At 37.9% G+C, this 23,136-nt stretch overlaps 1 protein-coding gene across 12 annotated transcripts in view; it reads right to left on the minus strand.

Annotated features, from left to right (window-relative positions):
• TPK1 (thiamin pyrophosphokinase 1) overlaps positions 1-23,136 on the minus strand; it is a 368,775-nt gene that overhangs the window by 208,414 nt on the left and 137,225 nt on the right. For all 12 annotated transcript variants that reach the window (XM_026702300.2, XM_026702294.2, XM_087916305.1 and 9 more), the window contains exon 4: positions 8,970-9,039. In XM_026702300.2, coding sequence (XP_026558085.1) covers positions 8,970-9,039 — 70 coding nt within the window. The remainder of the gene's footprint in view (positions 1-8,969; positions 9,040-23,136) is intronic.

Genomic DNA, 23,136 nt, shown 5'->3' on the forward strand with positions numbered 1-23,136 from the left:
TCTTTTTCAAGTCCTTTATACTCATCCTCTAATGCCTTAGAGGCTAATCTTTTCATGGTATTTCTTTTCCCTGTATAGTCTATTATCAAGCCTCTGGCATATGTCTTCATTATATCCCATACATTCTGGATTTATGTATCTTCTTTTTTGTTTTCTCCAAAGAAAAAAGCCAGTTCTTTCTCCATCCACTGTGTGAAGTCTTTTTCCTTTAAAATATTATTTAATGTCCATTTAGATCTTCTTTTTTGTTCTTTCCATTTAATTGACATTGGATTGAGATCTGCCCAAGTACTTGTTTCAATATTTATTTCTTGAATATTAGTTAACAATTCTGTTGACATCCATATCATATCTATTCTCGACCATGATAAATGTCTATTTGAGTAGAAGGTGTATTGTTTAGTTTTAGCATTTCTTTCTCTCTGTGTATCTTTTAAGTTTATTTCATCTACCATTTAAAAAAAAGATTTAGGGAGAGTCTTTCTGTTTTGCTTTATTGTTTTCTGTGCTGTGTAGTCCAGTTTGTTGTCTACAATTCCATTAAAATCTCCCATCATAACTATATTAGCATAGTCCAGTTCAATTGTTTTCATATGTAATTTTTTATAAAATTCTTCTTGTTTGTCATTTGGGGCATAGATTGCAATCAGGAGTGTTTTCATATTATTATCCATTATTTCCACCATTAGTATTCTTCCGTTGTCATCCGTATAAATCAATTTTGCTGGAATGGTCTCTTTAATATATAAAACCACCCCTCTTTTCTTGCATTGTGTCAAGGAGGTAAATATTTTCCCTAGTTTTGGCTGTATCAACAATTGTTCATATTGCTTTTTATAGGCAGATTATATCAAATTTTAATTTCTCTAATTTATGGAAAGTTGTCCTTTTAATGGCTGAATTAAGTCCATTTATATTAATTGTAATCAATTTTTTCTCTTTCATGGTTATATTTTATAATTAGGTTTGGCAGCTCTTGTGGATCTTGGTTCACGTTGTTCTTTGGCTTCCTCCTTTCCTACTGTACCCTCCTCTTTTTCAGTCGTCATTTGGCAGTCCTCTTCAATTCAATTAGTGAATTTTCCCCTTTTTCTTCCTCGGTGTTCTGGAACCTCAAAAAATATTCAGCTTTATCCATCGTAAATACTGTTTCTCAAGATTTTTATCTGCCTGTGTTAGCCTATTATCCATTTCTTCCACTTTTTTCTCTGTTTGTTCTGATTTCTATTTTCTGGATCTGTTGTTCATTTTTAGTTATTATTTGTTGAATATTCTTCATTTTATCATCCATCTTTTCCATTATTTCTTTCATGTCTTCAAAATTTTTTGTTGTGGCTTCTTGAAGTAATTGGAGCATTGATTTCATTTCGGCTTGCATCTTGTTTATTTTTTCCTGTTTCAACATGGTATCTAAAGATCTTTGATTTGCTGGACTAGATGCTGCTGCTGCTAATGGCACAGATGCATTTTTCCCCTAATTTGCTAAAGTTTGAGGTTCTCATCATTTTGAATAATCTTAAAGACTTTAAGGGGTTTAAAAGAGATAATCATTAATAACTCAAATATTATACCAATGTTTCCTTAATCCCCAACCAATTTCCCACTTTTAATAAATATTTTCGCAAGTCAAGCCACCAGCAGATCCCTTTTTCTTCCCCCCCTTTTATTCTCAGTCTCCAAGTAATTTCACACTTTATATTCTTTTAATCCAAAAAAATATTGTTTGTTAGTCCCCAAGTTCTTCAAACACTGTTCTCTTCTTCTCTTAATACATTTGTAATCCATATAGGCTCACCAATCCCCAGAGTTCAAAAACAAAGGCTTATAAGTCACCAAAAGGAGTGTTCAGAAAAAAAAAAAATTTCCCTGCTATTTCCCTGTTTCTATTTACTTTGGCTGTTTAGTTCCATATAAGTTCAAAGAGCTACACTGTTTTAAAAGTTACAATGTTTTACTCTCTGTCTGTGCTATCCCATGTAAACAATTTGCCGGTGCAGATGTTATTTGTAGCAAACAGGCTAATCTTCAGCAGACATTGAAGGCCATCCTTTCACTCACTTTTACTTCTCAGTGTTTTTCTCCACCTGTAGGTGTCACTGTTGCTCTATTTTTCTCCTTTTCCTCTCATTAACTTGTATTGCATTAACTGATCTAAAGCTTTATAAAAGTCCCAGGGGCCAGAATTTCATATTCCAGAAAGTTTTAATCTTAGTCAATATTGTAGTTAAAATTGCCAGTCCAACTTTCTTGGATTTAAACTTCTTTCTCTTTCCTGATAGGTTCTCTTTTCTCTGTTTCTACTTCTATAGGTAGCTCTTAAGTTTAGTTGCCACTCTTATTGGGGGGGTGGGGTGGAAAACAAACAATTCTACCTCCTCCTCTTTGAGTCCACTTTTACTCAGACTGACTTTAAGGGGGCAGGTTCCTCAACAGAAGTTGGAAAAATCTCAACCAGATCAACCACACTGTTCCTCAGTTTTTTAAACTTGCTTAATTGGTCAGCTGTCTCAGCTTCAGTCAGGCACACAATGGCTGCCTTTTTCTTCCCTCCGGATTGAGCACTTCCTCTGGATCAAACAAGGAATTTGCAGTCTTCTTGTGATCGACGGAGTCTCTCTGTCTTCATCACCCCTCCAGGATGACTTGGGTCCCTCGGAACCTTGTGGCAGGTTGAATTAGGTGTGATTCCACGAAGCCCCGTGGATATGTAACATATCACCATGATGTCAGCCCCATCTCCAAGACTGAAGAAGTCTTAATACGTTGGAGAACCAAATGATTTTTTTGGCCACACTATGCCTTGTTGCTAAGATCAGAACTAAAGAGCCTCTGATCTCTCTAAAATTTCAGAATCCTGGCTGAACACTTTCAGAAATTACAGAAAAATCTGAATTTTGTGATGATAATATTAATATGAAAGGAATAGCAATGGGTATTAAAGGCTTAAGGGATAGCTTGACTTTCTCACACTCTGAGTTTTGAATACTTCTTAAACCAAAAAGAGAAGTGCAGATATTGTAGATTCTATAATAAAGGGATTGATAAAAAACAAACTGATAAATAAGCTTGGATGGTTTAAACAAATAAATATGCAGGTCATTACATCCAACTACCTCAAAGAGGTCTGGTGGTACCAGGATATTGGTTGAATGCAGATTTTTCAAAGTTGTCATAGAATTGTATATATGCTGTGATTCTAAAATGACTAAACGAATGTTAAAGAAGGGGCTAGACTTGAGTTAAGTGCTGGTGGGCTGGAAACAATCTCATCAGTTTGATAGTGTTCTTTGAGCACACAAACCTTTACTAAAAGTGCATTGATGAATGAGAATAACAAGGGACACATGGCAAAAGTGAGGTAAAATATTTCTATCCATTTTTGTGACTAAAGGCAAATAACAGATTTATGGCATAAAAATAATCTTTGATAATAAAATAATCTAAAAATAATAAGGTTTACTGAGCCAAATCGTGGGTTTTCCATGACTGGAGTTTTTTAAGAAGACAATGTTGAGGTAATTCCCCGTTAGGAGAATGAGCGCATACAGGAAGACATATTTGAGAGTAGTGTTTGAATAATACACACACAGCACACAGCACACAGATACACTGTACAGTAAATGTAGGTTTTTACTTCCAGAAAGTTTAAGCAAAGTCCAAACAAGCAATCCAAAATCATTCACAGGTAAATCAATCAGTTTTTCAATCCAGGGATAATTCAGTAACAAAGTCCAGTGTCAAAAAAACAGTTCAGTATCAGACTTACACCAAATCCAGTAATATTAGTCAATTAGAAGAAATGGAGGAATGGCAATACTTTCCAACAGAAGGAAACAGAGATTCACTCTCTTCTGAGACTAAGGCTAAACAACCCAGGTTTCTGGTTCCATCTTATGGCTGTTTGAGAAACCACACCTAATTACAGTTTTGCATTTTCTTAAAGATACTGTTTTAAAATGTTTATCCTGGTTTATATATTTCTAACCCAAATAACTGTTAGGTGACTCATATTTCTAACAGACAGTCACTTATCTGAAATGGTACAGGTTCTCCTGCTTGAGGAGGGGGCTGGACTAGTAGATCTCCAAGGTCCCTTCTAGCTCTATTCTATTTTAAATCAGTAAAGATTATATAAGACTATTTGTGAGTAATACAATAATTGGTTTTTCTATTAATGTGTTTACATTTATGAATACATATTTGATAAAAATTTGTTTATGTTTATGAATGCTATTTGTATTTTGTTCAATGAGTTCTGAAATAAAATGAAATACAATATTATTTCCCCATTGATTTTATATATTATTTTCTGACTACTTAAAACTGCTAGATATCAAAGGAAGTTTAATATGCCAAATAGCAGATTGCATTAGCTTTTGGATAAATATGCAAGGTACTTTATATATCAAAATACCAAAATATAATACTCTGCTAAACAATATTATTATATGATTCTCATTTTAAACAGCAGTAGCATTTCCAGGGAATGTGAATAATCTCAAGATGTGAAGGTTTGGGAAAATATGGAAAATGACTATATGTGCAAGCCTTACTTTTTATAACATGTCAGGTCAAAAAGCTATTTTGAATGTCATGTATTTGTAAGCATATTGAATTATAAAAATTATGAACATGGGAGATATAAGTATCATTTAAATCATAGTAAGATAATTAGTATTGAGGTAACATCATTATACCATTATGTCTCTATTACTGGTGCAAGTTATTTACCTTAAAAATATTTTAAAATATGCAAGAGTTATTACTGCTTTCCTTTCTTCTGCCAAATAAGAAAAAGCTTACTCAGATTTAAAAATGGCAAAGGAATGTTGTCATGTGTAAAGGAGCCTATTTTGTAGCTACCTAAAAGAAAAAAATTATCTTCCATTTATGGTAATGCACTCCCAAAGATAAAATGGGGAAAATGTTATAACCAGTCCTAAAAATGCTGCCCAATCTATCTAAAAAATTTTTTTAAAGGTTTGCCAACTGTCCTATTTAAATCCAAGAGTCTTCTTTCCAACAAATACATGCATATACCATTCTCACATGAGTGGCCACTCAAAATAATGGGTGGATCAGTACAAAATCTAAATGAATATTAATTCTACTACTAATTAATTGACAATGATAATAATAAATATGTAACACTCTATTGATTAAAAAATATGTGCAGCCTGAAAAAAATGTGTTGAGCTGCAATTACAAGATGAAAGGGTTGTGCAGTGTTTTGAAGGCAAAATAATGTTCCGAATATTTAGGGATCAAAATTAGTCCTTATCTGTATCAGTAATTTTAAAGCACCTGAATTCTTTGGGATTGGATGGGTGTCATGTGATAAAGGGGAAAGATAGATTTGGGTGTAAATAATTACACACATATACTGTGTTTCCATCTTTTTTGTTTTTGCATAGAAAAGCTTGCACAGTCCCACAAAATAACTTGCTTGTTTGATTGATCATGTGCAAGCAAGTCAATGTTGATTCTTAGCAACCACAACCTGCTCCTTCAGTTTTTCCAAAAGTGTACCAATTGCTATTGTAACTGAGTCCTGCTATTTTAACACTTTTCCAAGTATTATACAAGTAGTCCTTGCTTACCTACCACTTCAACCAACTGTTTGAAGTTATAACGGTGCTGAAAAATAACTTCACGGCCAATATACAACCAATTACAATTTTCAAAGGATTCCTTAATTACGTGATTATCATTGTGATCAGTATGTGTGGGCCTGGGATTTTGCAATTACTTCATTTTTTTCCTCTCTCTTCCCTCTCCCTCTCCCAAACTGGAGAGATTGGAGAGGAAAAGGTAGTGAAATAGAGCATGCATGTTTACAAATAATTTTAAAATACTGCTTCTAGTCTTCTCTAACAGCTTCCACAAATTATTTCTTTCTCTGATATCTTTGCCTTTTTTGGCTGGGTTCTTTTCTCTTAGCAATTTTTATAATTTGTTCTGATATTTAATTTGGTACCTTGATCATTGTTTATTTCTTTTCATATTCATCCTTAATAATTTCTTTTATTTTATGCCACAGTTCCTTTGATGCCCTATCAATGAGATTCAGGAATTCAGAGTAATTCCTGAGGTTCTCCTTGAAAATGGTGGGTATGTGGTGAAAAATTTTCCTACATAAGCAGTTCTTGTCTTGATCAATAGTCAGGCCTGCTCGTGTTTTTTTCTTCTGTAACCAAGTCATTATTTCTACAGTATACCTCTTTATACTAATAGCATAATTTATGTCCATTCCATCTGGTGATATCCATTTATATTAGATGTTACTTTAGTTGTTGGAAGACTGCACTAGCAATGAAATTATTGAATTGGCAAGCTGTCCTCTTTTATTTTATTTTCCTAGACTATACAGCCCATATACAGTTTCCTCTTTAATATTTCAAACTTTGTCTTTTTAACTCCAAACATAAGCAGTAAGTTTTACTTGCATGTTCTTTTGTTTCAAATTGAATGTGACCTTAAAACTAACCAAGCTCTTTTTTGTCTGCATCTTTAGTTGGAACACAGGTAATTAACATAATAAAAGGTTGATAATATAATGTAACTGATATTATTGGATCATTTATTTATCTATTGTTCTTGCTATATCTTTCCTAATTACGAAAACAACACTTCTTTATTTTTGAGGTCTAAATAGGAAACTGTTGTGGCTCCAATTCCCGAGCCTGTGCTGTCAGAGGAAGAGGACTTGGAAGATGAGGAGGAGGAACTGGGAATGCCTTCCTCCCCAGGACCTTCCTCTCTGGCAATGCCTTCCTCCCTGATAATGCCGCAGGTTTCATCAGACAACCGAGAGGAACAGCCTGAGATTAATCAGGAGGAAGGCATATCGGAGCAACCGCTGACAGGGAGTCAAGAGGAAGAATGTTGGCTTGATCCTGAGCAGCAACATAGGTCAGAGAGTGAGCTGAGTCATTGAGCTACACCCCACAGGGGATAAAAGTGGGTGTGGTGTTGGCTGGAACTTTGTACGGGACAAAGTTTAATCTTATTTCAGGTTTTCTTTGTGAATGATTTTTGTGATCTGCCTTGTAATTTTCTGTGAGTAGCTTTTTACTTGTTATCAGTTTGGACTTGGCAGGCAGAACGTGTTGGAATGCCAAGGACATTATCAGTTCCAAAGAATTAACTCTGTGAAGTCCGAGCCAGCTTGCCTGCCTGTGTTTGTGTGAGTTTGTACTCTTTCATCTTTGGGGAAAGAAGAAAGGTGAGACAGAACAGGAAACAGTATGAATGTCTGACTGAAAATATGCAATTCCAACCTATTTCAATTAATTAATGCTTCTGATGTCAATTTCTAGTTTCATTTTTCCTTGTGCCTATTTTTTCAATGCTCATGCTTCTTGATGCTATTTTCTCACTGTAATTTTCAATCAATCCTTGAATTTTCCTTTTAATGAAAAAAACTAGATGGGCTGAAGGCTTTAATCTACTCATATTATTAACACTGATAGTACCTTGAAAGCTCTTCTTTAGTAGATGTTGAATGGTATCTGTCTTGTGAATCTATTATTGGACATTGTATCATCTATCTCTTTATACTGTTTATAGGTGTGATTTTTAAAAAAATACAGGAGTGTTACCTATTGACTTCTCCTGAGCAATAATACTCCTCATTACTGGGGTGCTTTGGTAGTTAGATTGACCTTCACACCATAGATTACTATGCCAGGATTATATAAATTTGGCATACATTCATGAGGTATATCTGTGTCATCAGGGTCTACAACACAGTCCTTTCAACAGTCCCAAGAAGGCTTCATACCCATTTGCACCACTCAGGTGACCCTGATGACATGAATAAACCTCCAGGTGGCCTTAATGGCTCACTGAAAGAATGCAAATGACTAGCTGTCTGCAAGGAATATACTTTTTTCTATTCCCCATCATCCAGTCAACTGATAATGCTTCTTGGATGAGAAGCAAAACATCTTCAAAAAAATCCAGAAAGTCCATTTGCCTCTTGATAAAGCATCTTTGGGTTCACAAGGCAAGAAAAGTCCAGAATTCACAAGGCACGATCCAAGTCAAGGCACTGTGTCAACCCAAAGCAAGGCAGGAATTACAATGACCAGAAAACACACACCTAGGAAATGAACATGTTGTTCCCAGAATCACCTCCATCTATCTGCTGTGCTAAATAGCCTGCTTCTAATGCAGCCCATCTAGAAATGTGAGGCTTTCTCTTCGTGAGTAATCTTGCTCCTGCCTTTTCTCTGCCCTATGTGTTCTTGGATCAGGTACAGAAGGCACTTCCTTTTCTTCCTTCCTGACTGGCTGTATCTGCATGCTTTCTCCATTTGACGCCTCAGAGCTGTCCTGCTGCAGCTCTGCTTCAGCCAAATCACTCTTAGACAACTGCTTGTAGCCATTAATTAACTCCCCTCCTGTCAGGAGTTGATTCATCCTCCCCTGTACTGAAACCTGAAATCTGGGAAGCATCTGGGAGAGTCATCACAAAACCTTTCTCAACTCTTAAAGATGAAAAAGCTTATTCAAAAGCAACCAGTGTAATATTTGTGCTCCGATGTATGCTTTTTATTATAGCATGCACAATCATCCTTACATTAAACCACCATTTCCAAGTCTCATTTCTTAGTATCTATTAGATTCATTTAATAGAATAAGGTGAAGAAATGTGACATTAAAATTTGAACCATAGGGCTTCAATATAAAAATGACATTTATATGTTGAATTGTAAATGCTTTCTATTTTGTGACATTATTAATTGTGTTTCTACAGCCTATGGCTTCACATCAGTATTTTTTCTTATAGAAATGGGAAAAAACAATGACCTTAAGGTACTTGAAAGGTAGCCTGTTATGTTTTTATGAGGTACCAGTAGCCTAGTACTATGTAGAAACCAGATAATGAAAAAAAATAAATTTAATCAACATGCTTTGTGTAGATAAAATACACAAATTATTAGAACATTTTATTGTAAGTGTACCTGTCACGGTTTCCATCGGTGATACAGTGCAAATAATTGGCACCTCCATCAGCACATGCTCTCAGAACCGCTGGAAAAAAAGGATGTTGTTAAAAAGCTGTCATCATAAACAAATAAAAAAATTATTTAAATGCAACTATTATTTTGTAATGTGAACTTTAAATATTTTCATTTTTTTTACATAATAACTAATTGCTTCTGTTACTGATAGTTGAATTTAAGTACCATTAAATATAACCATTGTGGTATCTTGATAGTTTAAGGCCCTATACATGAATTTATGTTTGATAAATGTCTGCAACATCCATTAGGGTAGATTGAATACTGTGATTAAATTATCCCCCTGCTATATAACTACTTTCAAATACATTATGTTAGAAATGCATTGTTATCAGTGTGGGTTAAAAATAAAGAACAACATAATTTGAAAATACCAGTCTGGCTTTCCACAATGAAAGCATTGATACTAATGTTATTAATATGGAAAAAATGTAAGATATAAAGATACAGTTGTGCTCTTAAGTTTACATACCCTGGCAGAATTTTTGATTTCTTGACCATTTTTCAGAGAATATGAATAACACAAAAACTTTTCTTTCACTCATGGTTAATGGTTGGCTGAAGCTATTTATTATCAATCAACTGTGTTTACTCTTTTTAAATCATGACAACAGAAACTACCCAAATGACCCTGATCAAAAGTTTACATATCCCAGTTCTTAATACGGTGTATTGTCCCCTTTAATATCAATCATGGTATGTGTGGATGAGGCTCTTTATCTTTTCAGATGGTAAAACTGCCCATTCTTCCTGGCAAAAAGCCTCCAGTTCCTGTAAATTCTTGGGCTGTCTTGCATGAACTGCACGTTTGAGATTTCCCCAGAGTGGTTCATTGATATTGAGGTCAGGAGAATGAGATGGCCACTCCAGAACCTTGACTTTATTTTGCTGTAGCCAATGATAGTTGACTTGGCCTTGTGTTTAGGATCATTGTCATGTTGGAATGTCCAAGTACGTCCCATGCGCAGCTTCCAGGCTGATGAATGCAAATTTTCCTCCAGTATCTTTTGATAACATACTGCATTCATCTTGCCATCAATTCTGACCAAATTCCCTGTACCTTTGTAGATCACACATCCCCAAAACATCAGCGATCCACCTCCATGATTCACAGTACTTTTCATCATAGGCCTTGTTGACTCTTCTCCAAATGTAGTGTTTATGGCTGGGGCCAAAAACCTCAGTTTTGGTCTCATCACTCCAAATGACTTTGAGCCAAAAGGTTTGAGGCTTGTCTCTGTGTTGTTTGGCATATTGTAAGTGGAATACTTTGTGGCATTTGCGTAGTAATGGCTTTCTTCTGGCAACTTGACCATGCAACCCATCTTTCTTCCAGTGCCTTCTTATTGTGCATCTTGAGCCACAGCCACACCACCTGTTTTCAGAGAGTCCTGTAATTCACCTGAAGTTATTTGTGAGTTTTTCTTTGCATCCCTGGCAGTTGTGGCTGAAATTTTAGTTGGTCTTCCGTGGTTTGGTTTCAACAGAACCCCTCATTTTCCACTTCTTGGTTAGTGTTTGAACACAGATGATTGGCATTCTCAATTCCTTCGATATCTTTTTATATCCCTTTCCTGTTTTATACAGTTCAACTACCTTTTCCCAGATCCTTTGACAGTTCTTTTGCTTTCCCCATCACTCAGAAGCCAGAAATATCACTGCAGCACTGAATGAAAGATGCAAGGGTCTGTCAGGAGTCCAGGAACTCATTGACCTTTTATACACACACACACACTAATTACAAGCAAACAGATCACAGGTGAGGATAGTTATCTTTAATAGCCATTCAAACCTCTTTGTGCCAAGCTGTGTGCATGTTATCAGGCCAAAATCACCAGGGTATGTAAACTTTTGATCAGGGGCATTTGGGTAGTTTCTATTGTCATTTTGATTTAAAAAAGAGTAAACTTAGTTGATTGAAAATAAATGACTTCAGCCAACCAGTAACCATGAGTGAAAGAAAAGTTTTTCTGTTATCATTCATATTCTCTGAAAAATGGCTGAGAAATCATAAATTCTGCCAGGGTATGTAAACTTATGAACACAACCGTATCCATGTATGAAAAGGGGGGACTAAAAACCAAGTAGGAACTTAGTAATCAAGGGATGGACATTGCATGGTGGCCACAAATGCAGATACAATCTCAATATAATAAAGATGCTAAAAAGTATGGTTTTAATAAAGTATTATTAACTGGAACTGATGAAAAACTGATAAAGAAAATATATTGTTACTCATCAAGTATTAAACTTGAAAGTGAGCCGGTAATGGAGGCAATGATTGTTTGGACTAAAAACTTTGGATATGCAACAGAACTGGACAAATGACAGAAATTGTGGGATAGAGATGTTATATTGACTATGTCAACTGCATATAAAAAAAATTGTATAAAATGTTCTATAGATGGCATTTTGCACTAACACTGGCAAAAATGTTTAACGATAGATCTGCTAAATGTTGAAAGTGCAATCAGATACCTGGTTCATATTACCATATGTGGTGGGCATGCCCAAAAGCTAAAAAATATTGGACGAAAATATATATTTGGCTGGAAAAAATGATAAAGCAGCATATAGACTTGAAGCCAGAAATATTTCCATTAGGCAGTCTGCCAGAAAAATATGATAAAGGACTATATATCTGATTCTACATGTACTAACTGCAGCCAGAATTGCATTTGCACTACAGTGGAAGAATGATGACATCCCAATAGATTAGAGTATAATTAAGAAATGTTAGAATGTGCCAAAATGGATCGACTAACACTATTAAGAACAAATAAGAAACTGAATATTTTTTGATACAGGATGTATTTTATCAATGGTTAGATAATAGAAACAGAAGTTAGAAATATGGGGACACAAAAAGGATAAATGTTAAAATGGAGATTTGTTAAAACAGACAAGCTAAATATTATTGCTATTATAGTATGAATGTTATTATGATGAATACTATTACAGACATTTTGATTACAATTGCCTTAAAACAATTGTACCCAGACAACACACTGTTTGATTGAAATGGAATGTTTATATGTTATAGAATAAATAATACATGGAAAAAAGTTACCCCCTTGCTTAAAAATATATGCATTACTTGTAAACTGCACAAATAGTGTCAACTATTTAGGGACTAAGCCATTTAGAATCTAATATGCCTCATATAAATAGATCTAGGCATTCAGAGCTAGCTGCAAGTTTCTTTCCAAACCCATTTTTTCTACTTGATCTTTCTACTGAGCTTCTTCCTAAAATTCTTTTCCAACTAACACTCCCAATTTCTTAAATTTCTTTCCCAATACTGTCTTAAAAGAACAGTATATCACCATGCCACTCTTTTTTGTAAATTATTAGTATTAATTATTTTTAAACTACAATTTTATTTTAATTATTAGATGCCTGAAGTTTACAAATAAATACATTAATATCAATATTATTTTAGACAGGAAAGCAGTAACTAATTCTTAAGATATCCAAAGTATTTTTGCACAATACACTGTATTCAATTCTTGAAACAGAATTCCTTTTCTTATTGCCCCTGGCCCTTCTTCTATGTAGTGGCCAAATTTATTTCTAAGATTAGTATTTCAGTAACTGTAACTTAGTATGTCGGGATTGTGGTTGTAGTTAATTCATAAATACATGTACAAATAGTCCTCCCTTAAAGAGCCTCCTTGCTGACAGACTGTAGATTGCGACTGTCTGCGGCTATGGTCCATGCTCTTTCGTTGGAGAGCCCCGATCATTACGATTAGGGGCTGAAGCTGTCTTGGAGGGGTGGCGGAGTAAGGGGAAGCCACAAGCCAGGTTGAGGGGAGCTGCATCTCCCCCACTGGGCTTGGTCTTTTTTCCCCCGAAGACGACTACAGCGGTGGTTTAAAATGGCCACCCCAAAGAGGAGGACTCAGCTGGATTAAGATTTGTGCAGGAGGGAAGAAAGAGGTGGATAACATCTGAACTGGGACAACTGGGCAATAAAACTAAACAAAAGTACCCCGGGATTAAGGTAACATGGAATTTTTAAGAAAAGAAAAGTGAGCGGCGAAATTACAATGGGACAGGAAAAAAAGAAAATAATTTTGACAGCTAAGTGCGGCTTCGAACCGGGAAAGAAAGAAGCTGGAACTAAATATTTAACTAAATTGGACTAAAATATTTTGGGAATAAACAGGCATAAAATAAAGCTGGACTTAAGACTGTCAACAAATAATAATAATAATAATAATAATAATAATAATAATAATAATAATAATAATAATAATAATAATAATAATAATAAAGTTTACAAATTGGAGACTGGACTGTGCTGGAATATTGAGGTTCGAAAAACCCTAAATAAAAAAATAGAGGGAAAAGGTGAAGACTTTGTATAATGGGGAGTGCCACCTTTTGACAAAAACTTGAGCTCAAACAAAAGAGAAAGCATCCTGTTTTGGAATGAACTTGTGTGGATATAACATTAAAGAAATATTGAAACAAAGTACGAATCTTAGAAAGTGAAAGCAGAACCAGAATAAAGAAAAAGCAAGGAAAGACTGACTGTGGGATTGATTGATGTTTTTAGTATAGACCCTGGGCTGGAATAATTGAGAACTTTAGAAAATTGAAAGAAGAAAGAAGGAAAGTAAAAGTGTTTTTTTGTGGACATTAACTATCATAAAATATAAGGGTGTGTAATGATGATATCTCTTCGGGAATTAAAAATGGAACTTAAAAATATGAGAGAATTACTACAGGAAAGATGCAAATCACTTTGCTCTGTGTTAGAAAAAAATGGAAATGGTGATTGAAGAACAAGAAGAAAGAACTTCAGAGGAGGAGGAGTCGATTCAAGGAGAAGACATTTTAAATAGACAATTAGCACAAAGAACACCACAAAGAAGTGGGGAAAGAAGGAAGGTTAAAAAATTGAGATTTAAGAAGGCAATCAAAAGGGGGAATACCTGTGAAGTCAGGAAAGGCAGAAAGACCCAGCAGAACAGGGGAAAGGAAGATATTAAGAAAGAGAGAGATATAAACTGGAATGAGAAAAAATATGGGGAAAAGAGGGGGAGAAGAAGCGGTAAGAAACAGGTGCATGAAATCAAGAAATATGGAAATAGTAAAATGTTGAAAAGAAATTGTTTTTTCAGAGATAATGGTTGATGAATTAAAAAGAGGATTCTGCAGGGTGACAAGGGGTAATAAGAATATTTCTGCAATTAAAAATATTTAGAAAATAGGGTGATAGAGATACTGATAGCTCTTATTAAAAATCAAGGGAGGAAATATGCTGCGGAATCCAAGTGAAAAGACGTAATGATTATTATTGTCACTTCTTAAAAATAATGGTTTATTCGGAATTAAGATGAGGGAATAAAAGTATATTCTAATCATTGAGGTGTCACACTCAAAACAGTAAAAGGGGAGAAACTTATACTTGTTTTTTTTTAGTGTTAAAATTTGTATTAATCTAGAATTTATAAAAAGAATGTGTAATGGAAAGGGAATATGACAGACTAAAGAACCAACTAAATTAATAAGTTAATATAGACTATTAAAAACAAGGAGAGACATTGGTAACTTTTTTTATTATCATCATCATCATCATTCAAACACATATTGTTTATCTTTATTTTTAAAATAAATATTAAAGGATTATATTTGAAATAATTGAAATGAAACAAAAAGATGTTTCGATTGAGATTAATGAAAGAGGCTAGAATTAATATGTTTGTTTCTCTCCTTACTGAAAATTTGGAATGGAAAAGGTAATAATAGAATTAAGTATGCATATATGAATGTATAATTGTTGTCATATTTGTATGTAAAGATGATGACCTGGAAATATGTTGTCCACTAAAAAGAGATTTTTGTTTTCAATGTGAAAAACTGAATAAAATTTGTTAAAAAAAAAATACATGTACAAATAAAACCCACTTGTAATTTTGTAATTTGTTAATAGATGTTTAAAATACACAGCCAAAAAAAAAGCAGTAAAATGTTTCTCTTTTTCAGAATAGGAAAAATAAAACTTTGCCAAAACATTTTAGCAGTTTCATGACCTTTTTACATTGTTCTACTACTTAAACATTCTGCCACCAAGATTTTCATTTCTATATTTAACATATATTTACATTATTAATCCTTGCTAGTTGAAGCATATTTCAAATACTCTTAAAACCTCTGCGCTCTGGACTTATATAATACATCATTCTTCCATGAATTCTTTTGAAATCATTTTGAAAGAACTAGGCATAAATTTGGAAGCAGTTAAGCATCACTCATCAAGGGCAATTAAAATCTTTTCAAGTTATCTGCTACATATTTACTCTCAGCATTTCAATCATTGTTTACTTAAAGCTATTTTAAAAAATAATTTACAAAACACTGATCTTTTATAGAAAATTAATGATTCACGCCAACACAACCCACCAAAAGATGTTTTCAGTTATGTGTAAAGCAATTATATGATAAGCACAGGGGAATCAATAACTTCTATAAACTATGGAACTAAGTGCAGTCTTGTTATTATTTAACAGACACATATATGAAGATGTTTGCATTATTTAACATTGCTGTTGGAATAATAGTTTTAAATTTCAAATGCAAATGGACAAAGGTGCTCTAGGGAGAAAAGAACAATCAAATACTAAAAGTGATTTTATTTAATATTTTTTTAGAGTTGCAAGTATAAAATAACATCATGGTACAGATAATGAGCATAATGGCAGCTCTGCCAGTGTCTGTGCGAATACTGTAATACTTCATAATGTGCATGATTACTGTTCATCACAATATTGTATCAATTTACAATTACACTTCTTGAATATGTACTACTTAACGTCTTTAAACGCCAAAAACAAATAAAACAGATAATGAATATGTCTGTGAATTTATATACCAAGAGACATGCACAATGAACACACTTAGGGCCATTTCTCACATATTTTAATTCTCTACTTAAGACACTTGTATAGCTAATATATGCACAATGACTGTGAAAAACATGGTAGGTTTCAGCTTCCCGCTAAGTCCATGGTTTTCTGAGTGTAATGATTCTATGAAGAATGTGAAATGACTGTTAAATTTCTAATTTGTTTTCACATTTGGGGATTAAATTAAAGAGAAAAACTAAATTTCACCATTTTCTATAGTCAGTCATACATAATTGTAACAAAATTTGAGATTCTGCAGAAACAGAAAATTGGAATATAATAAAGTTATAATTTGAAATACTGAGTTAGATTAATCCCCAATTATTCTCTGTTATAGTAGCTTATTTAGATGAGTCAAATTAGAGCAGTGTGTCTACAAAAGATCTCAGTATCATAAATTAACTCTTCTTAAATATGAAGATACTTGTAATATTGAATATCCCATTAATTATATATTGTGCAAAAATTTCATTTTTAACAATGAAGTGACAATTCATTTTTAGAAATACTAGAAAAACTGAGGTGCATATTGTTATGTCTTTGGAACTGGTTGGAGTTCCCAACCAGGTCCGCTGTTTGAGCGGGAGCACCAGCTGCTCCCATTGGCTGGCTCCGTTTGACAGCCGGCTTTTATAGCCGGCTGTCGAGCAGAGCCAGCCCGTTGCCGCCAGCTAACCTGCTAGTTAGAAGGCAGACGCGGCAACCCTTTATTCCCTGTAATAAAGCCTGTTCGTTGTTCACTCTGGCTCTTGCCTCTTCCTTCCACCGCTCTACAACACTGGCGACGAAGGTGGGATGTGGTCGAAGGCTAGCCAGACGTGTTTTTCAAAAAGAGCTGTGATCACTGAAGAGCGAAGCCACGGGCGCTGAAGCCGCAGCCGCCGACGCTCACTAAGAGCGTGAAATTCAAAAAGCCTCCGTAGCCTAGAGAGACAGTCACCGCCTGTCAGCGCAAACCGTCAGCGTTCTTCTAAGAGCGCGAATTTCGAAATACGACTGAAGAGGACGAACCCTGCATCTTCAAAATGAATCCAGCATTCCCACCATTCAAACCAACCGAGGAAACGTGGGACTCATACAAAAATCGTTTCAGCTATTTCCTTGATGCCATCGGTTTAGCAGACGCTGCTGAACACAGGAAGAAATGCTACTTCCTCAGCTATTGTGGAGCTGCAGTTTTTGACAACGCTACAGCACTAGTCGCCCCTCGCGCTATCAGAAGCGTACCGTGGGATGAACTCCAAGAAATCCTCTCCAACCACTACTCGCCAAAACCATCTCAGATAGCCAGGAGATACGCCTTCAGAATTAGAAAACAGGCGGAGGGAGAGTCAATCAACGAGTATATGGCAGCTCTGAGGACAGCTGCCTTGCAGTGTGGGTTCAAAGACTACTTAGAAGACATGTTATTGGACCAGATCGTCTGTGGGGTTAGAGACCTGAGGCTCCAAAGACGTTTGTTAGCAAAAAAGGACTTGAACCTAGCCTTAGCCATGGAGGAAGCCCAAGCTGCTGAGCTCTCTGCCCAATCAGCAGCTGAAATTCAAGGTACTCCGTTAAAACCCAGCAGTTCCACCATCCATTCAGAGGAAGTGCTCAATGAAGAAGACCCCACAGACTCATCAGACATTAACCGCCTAAAGCAACAGAAGCCTTCACAGGTAGGAGCGGGGCAGAGAAACAACTTCGCCCCCAAACAACCTCCCATTTGCCTAACCTGCGGAGGCTCCCACTCTAGGGCATCCTGCAGGTTTAGGAATGCCATCTGTCTGAACTGCCAAAAGAAGGGTCACCTCGCTAGAGTCTGCCAAGCAGGGCGTACTTTGCCTCAAAGACCTCCACCACCTTCTAATTCCCAAAGGCAAGTGGAGGACTGCTATACCTGCTACCACGCTAACCATACTTCCCAGACTCCTAATAAAATCAAACTTTCTGTTTCCCTAGAAGGTAAACCCTGCAGGATGGAGGTAGACACGGGATCTGCACTTTCAATCATCTCCTGGGAAACCTTAAAGAAGATCCAGCCCAGACTGTCAAAGAAGCAGCTACAGAGATGCCACCTGACACTGCGGGACTACCAGGGCAAGAACATCCCTGTCCTCAGGAAAGGCAAGTTTTTAGTTCAATTCCAAGCCTTTAAAGGCCATTTGCCTTTAGTGGTTGTTAATGTTGCCCTCCCCAGTCTGTTGGGGCTAGATTGGTTCCCCTCCCTCGGCCTTAGTGTAACTGGGATCCATGCTGTCTCAACTTCTGACGTAGATACACTATTTTCAGATTACTCTGACGTGTTTAGCAGCGAGCTGGGTTGCTATTCTGGCACCCCCATCTCCTTCTCTGTAGACCCCCAGGCAATTCCTCTGCGTCTTAAGCCGCGCAGGGTGCCTTTCGCCATCCATCCCAAGTTAGACGCAGAATTAGATAAGTTACTAAAGCAAGGGGTGTTAGAACCAACTGATTTTGCCAAATGGGAGACCCCCATAGTCACCCCACTCAAGAAAGATGGCAGTTTAAGAATGCTGCAGACTATAAAACCACCCTCAACCGTTACCTGCAGGTCAGCGCATACCCTGTCCCTGTTATTCAGCACCTGTTACACACCTTGAACCCGGCACCATTTTCGCCAAGTTAGATATGTCCCAGGCATACCAACAGTTCCCTGTTGATGATCAGACAGCTGAATTACAAACCATAGTCACACATAGAGGGGCATTCAAGTGTAAACGCCTCCAATTCGGTGTAAGTGTAGCCCGGGTATATTCCAATCACTCATGGAAAGGATTCTCCAAGGTCTCCCAGGGTTGTCCCTTATTTCGATGACATCTTAGTCTCAGCAATTGACAGACCTCAGCTCATACAGAGGGTCAGAGCGGTTCTAGAGAAGTTTAGGCAGCATGGCCTCAAACTTAAAAGGGAGAAGTGCGCCATCGCCACTAGGCAAGTGGACTTTCTGGGATATAGGATAGACGCCTCTGGCATCCACCCAATCGAATCCAAGGTAAAAGCCATCCATGAGGCGCCCACACCAACTAACAAGACGGAGCTCCAAGCTTTTCTGGGGCTACTAAACTTGCGCTTCATTTCTCCCGCACAAAGCATCTATCGCTGAACCCTTACACAGGCTGTTAGACAAAGAATCCCCTGGCATTGGGGACCAAAGAAGCCCATGCTTTCAAGTCAGTCAAATCCTTACTCACATCGGATGCAGTTTTAATTCAATTTGATCAACGACTTCCCCTGGTCCTAGCGGCTGATGCATCCCCTTTTGGGATTGGGGCTGTCCTAAGCCACAGACTTCCCAACGGTTCCGAGGCACCAATTGCCTTCTTCTCTAGGACCTTCTCTACGGCAGAAAGGAACTACAGTCAAATTGATAAAGAGGCCCTGGCTGCGGTGGCTGCAGTTAAAAAGTTTCACGAATTTTTGTTTGGGCACCATTTTGAACTTGTGACTGACCATAAACCTCTCCTGGGACTCTTATCAGGGGATAAGCAAACCCCGCAGGTACTATCACCTAGAATGACCAGATGGACTTGTTCCTGGCCGCTTACTCATTCAAGTTGGTGCATCGACCTGGCAAAAACTTGAGTCACGCCGATGCCCTTAGTCGCTGCCCCCTACCAGTCCCAGTCGAAGACCCAGCACCGGTTCACGCCATTTTTGAAGTTAATGAACTTAAATTACCGGTTACAGCTGAGGACATTGCTGCGCACTCAAAAAAAGACAAGATAATTGCCCAGGTACTGGACTGGGTGGGAAGGGGTGGCCGGAAACTCAATGTACCGTTGACTTTGCTCCTTTTAAAACCCGTAAGCAGGAACTATCAAAGCTACAAGGATGTCTGTTGTGGGGTACAAGGGTAGTCATTCCAGCCACTCTTCGTGTACCCATCCTGAAGGTGCTTCACGAGGGCCACCCGGGCATCGTAAGGATGAAGGCTCTGGCCCGCAGCTACGTTTGGTGGCCCGGCATGGATGCCCAAATCGCCAGCTGGGTAAGCTCATGCCAACCTTGCCAAGAAACCAGGGCTGCCCCACCAGCTGTCACGCCCACCAAGTGGGAGAGTGCTAGTGCCCCCTGGTCTCGCCTGCACATCGACCTGGCTGGACCGGTGCATGGCAGGACCTTCTTGGTGGTAGTGGACTCCTACTCCAAATGGATAGACATGGCCCTGCTACCCTCGACTACCACTCAAGCAATAGTTAAGGCTCTGACCCGCTTATTCGCTACCCATGGACTCCCTGACACGCTGGTGTCTGACAATGGCCCGCAGTTCACGTCATGTGAGTTCAGTATGTACGTTGCTAACTTGGGCATCAGACACATACCACAGCCCCTTTCACCCCGCTAGCAACGGATGGCTGAGAGGGCAGTCAGGTCAGCCAAGGAGGCACTCACCAGATTTGGCCAGGAAAACTGGCACACTAAACTGTCATGTTACCTTCTGAGCCAACATACGACGCCTTGCACCACTACTAATAAATCCCCTGCCGAACTCTTGATGGGGAGACGCCTTAGGACCACCCTGGACAGGTTGCATCCCCACTACTGCCCAGACGCCCCTTTAGGGTCTGACAGTCTGGTCAGGGACTTTGTCCTGCATGACCTGGTGTACGCCAGGAATTATGCAGGGGATCCGTTGTGGGTACCAGGTCAAGTTGTGTCAGTCACAGGTCCTAGATCCTACACGGTCCTCCTGGAAGATGGACGCTTGTGGCAGAGACATGTAGACCAACTCAGAAGGCGATGGAGAAGTGCGACTGATGCCGACCCAGCCCAACCTTCCAGCACCAAGGACTCCCTGCCGGTACCAGTCTGCTCAGACGGAAGCTCCCTGCAGGACCCGGTCTACCCCGTCGACCAGGAGAGTTTGCTGGAGGACCCGAGCTTCCAACTAGAGACACCGAACCAACAGCCAAGCGAACCTGTTTGCCAGCCGGACCTAGCGACTCGCCATGGTCAGCCCGAACAGGGGGACTTACCGAACTCGGAGAACACCACACCTGACCTAGCCCATTCCCCAACAACCTCCGAGGCAATTCCCGGGGGCAAGGACTTGACACCAGCCAGCAGTTTACCCGGGTTGCGACGTTCTTGTCGCCAGCGCAGACAACCGACTTACCTAAACGACTACGCATGTGCCCAGCTGGGGGAAAGGAGTGTTATGTCTTTGGAACTGGTTGGAGTTCCCAACCAGGTCCGCTGTTTGAGCGGGAGCACCAGCTGCTCCCATTGGCTGGCTCCGTTTGACAGCCGGCTATAAAAGCCGGCTGTCGAGCAGAGCCAGCCCGTTGCCGCCAGCTAATCTGCTAGTTAGAAGGCAGACGCGGCAACCCTTTATTCCCTGTAATAAAGCCTGTTCGTTGTTCACTCTGGCTCTTGCCTCTTCCTTCCACCGCTCTACAACACATATTATTAGCTACAAATTAGGATTATGTCATCTGTATGTTCAACATAGATGTTCCTTTACAGGGGTGTCAAGCTCGTGTTGTCATGGCAGCATCATGTGACGTATCGTGACTTTTTTCCCGTTTGCTAAACGGGTGTGGGCATGGCCAGCACGTGATGCATCTGACCTGCAGGCCATGAGTTTGACAGCCCTAGGCTAGACTGAACTAACAAAATGAGAAACTCCACCCAAAAGGAAAAAAAAAAGGCTGTATCCAATCTGAGCATAGTAAGAAACAAACAACAGAGGAAAAAGCAGAGTCTTGAGACACATCTAGCCACTCTGAGACTCTAACAATAAAATGTGAAACCAAAATTAAAGGAAGATTGCAACCAAACTGAACATTGTAAGGAACAATTAATTAAAACAGAAAATGAACCTTTAGAGATAGACTGATAGTGATAAGTCATTAACTGAAGGAAAAATATCTATAACAACAAACCTATCAAGCAGTAAAATCCAAAATCAAAGTTTCATTTTTTTCCATCTCAAGCAGAAAGTCCAAAAGCAATTTCCAAACAGAAATAAAATTAATTTTATTCTTTTTTTCAATCAGAGCACTCAATTTTGCCATCTCTGCTAACTTTATCAACTTTTGCAGCCATTCATCCATTGTGGGAATCAAAATATCCTTCCATATCTGAGAGATCAACAGGTTCCTTACAAAACTAGCAAAAAGCTTTGTCTCTCAAAAGATAGAGAAGGAAACTAGAAGATCAGTGACACTGGACTTAATTTTTACTAACCGAGATGAAATGATAGAAGGGATTGAAGGTGAAGGTACTTTGAGATATAGTGGCCATATCATACTGGAATTCAATTTAATGTAGACAAAAGGAGTAGAACAAAGTCAAACTAGTGTCTTAGGCTTTAAGAGAATTAATTTCAGTAGTTCTAGAGAGAGCTTGGGAAAGATAATAGGATGAAAATTTTAAAAGATAGAATCAGGAAGGCTAAAACTCAGAATAAAGAAAAACTTGCAACTTATGTCAAAATAATAATAAAAGTTTCTTTCTAAATGTAAAAAAGAAAAAAAATAAAGAAAACACTGAGTCAGCTTTGGTTACCATGATATAAAGAAGATGTTAAGACTATAGAAATAGAAAGAGTGCAGAGAAGAGCAACAAAGATGATTAGGGAACTGGAGGCTAAAACATTAGATGAACAGTTCCAGGAACTGGATATCTCTAACAAAGGAAGGACAAGGGTGACATGATAGCAGTCTTCCAATATTTGAGGGGTTGTCACAGAGAAGAGGGATCAACCTATACTCACCTGAGAAGAGTCAGGAAGTAACAGATGGAAACTTTTCAAGGAAAGAATCAATCTAGAACTAAGGAGAAATTTCTGACAGTGAAAACAACTAATCAGGGGAAAGGCTTGCCTCCAGAAGTCGTGGGTGCTCCATCATTGGAGGTTTTTAAGAAGAGATTGGAGAGACATTTGTCTGGAATGGTATAGGCTCTCTTGCTTGAGCAGGAGTTTGGACAAGAAGACCTCAATTCTGATTCTATTATTCTATATTCTGTATGTACTTGAACAAAGTTTGGTTCCTATTGTTTATATTCTATTTATCAATTATGAAGTAGCCAAGGGGAACACAGAACGTCACAAAGGTAAGGAAGGAAATTGAAATTTGTTGAAGATCTAAAACAGGGGTGTCAAATTCAAGGCCCATGGGCTGGATCCAGCCCATGCCATGTGGTTGGATCCGGCCCACAGGGCTGTCCTAGAAAATGTGAAG

This window comes from Pseudonaja textilis, chromosome Z (genome assembly GCF_049901715.1).
Source record: "Pseudonaja textilis isolate UNSWEBS1 chromosome Z, rPseTex1.2, whole genome shotgun sequence".
NCBI classification, from domain to species: domain Eukaryota; kingdom Metazoa; phylum Chordata; class Lepidosauria; order Squamata; family Elapidae; genus Pseudonaja; species Pseudonaja textilis.